At 57.8% G+C, this 1,031-nt stretch overlaps 1 protein-coding gene across 1 annotated transcript; it reads right to left on the reverse strand.

Moving 5' to 3' along the window:
• Nucleotides 1-59: 59 nt before the first annotated feature.
• On the reverse strand, nt 60-579 carry LOC103253680 (iporin-like; the record flags this gene model as incomplete). Its single annotated transcript, XM_008051926.1, has 2 exons — nt 472-579; nt 60-234 (listed from the first exon to the last, which is right to left on the reverse strand). Coding segments are annotated over exons 1-2 (283 nt in total), but the record flags the coding sequence as incomplete, so codon positions are not given.
• Nucleotides 580-1,031: the final 452 nt, after the last annotated feature.

A 1,031-nucleotide genomic window follows, 5' to 3' on the forward strand; every position in this document is an offset into this window, starting at 1 on the left:
ACCGATTTCTGGAGCCCTAAACTCAGCCCTGGGTCCCCCTCTTGCCCCCAAGCACTTACCCAGCTGTGTGGAAGCCTCAACCACACTCCACGGCATATTCTTCCGCTGCCCGATGATGACGTCCAACACGAAGGCCTTGAGCCCGTCCTCCAGCACGGCCCGGACCGCGGGGCACAGGTATTTCAGGACCAGGTGGCCCACGTTGGGGCTCACAGAACTGTTTCCTAGCTTTGCCTGCAGGGGCAGCCGGGAAGTACAGGACATCATTTGGAGCCTGACCTCGGTCCTCTCTTGTTGGCCTGCGCGGTTCCCCTCTTGCCGCCCCCATCCATAGGCATCCAGCTCTGGGCTCTAATTGCCAGAGAGCAGGGGAGGTGGTAGCACAGAGTGGATGAGGGTGGATGAGAGTGGATGAGAGTGGATGAGAGTGGATGAGGGTCCATGCCGTGGGGGGGGGCTCAGCTTGCCTACCTTCACCCCAGGATCCCGGCTTGTGCCAAAGTGGGCCACAATGAGGTCCACAGCAGTGTTGACAGCCTTAACCAGCCCTGCAAGGAAGAGTCTGATGTGACAGGTCATCGAACAAGTCCCTCACCAACTCCCCTGGGGCTGAGCCCTCAGTGGGAGGGGGAAGGGCTCCCAGATGCGCTCTTGTCCTGCACCTGGACACGTGTCTCACCTGACTTCAGGGCAGGCCCTTTTCTGTTTTTGCCCAGTGCTTAAGTCCTTCCCATCTTTACCTCCCAGCCCAGGCCCACCTCAATGATGCCACCGTTAAGACCCTCAGCTTTCTTCCTTCCTAGGCTCTTATTCCAGTCCTGGATCAATCCAGCTGTCAGTCTTTTTTGCCCTGGGAGTTGAAGAGACTCAGGTCCCTCACACCAGGGCAAGGCAAGGCCAGTTCTTTGGGGTGTGTCACATCAGACCCTCTGCCACCCCCTCTGCTTGCCATGTCAGATATTGACCCTCTTCCCACAGGTCACAGATACCTTCAGCTTCCCGCTCCCTCTGGAACACATAATGATTTTGTA

The sequence above is a fragment of the Carlito syrichta genome, unplaced genomic scaffold (assembly GCF_000164805.1).
Source record: "Carlito syrichta isolate Samal-C Ts95f unplaced genomic scaffold, Tarsius_syrichta-2.0.1 Scaffold246150, whole genome shotgun sequence".
NCBI classification, from domain to species: Eukaryota; Metazoa; Chordata; class Mammalia; order Primates; family Tarsiidae; genus Carlito; species Carlito syrichta.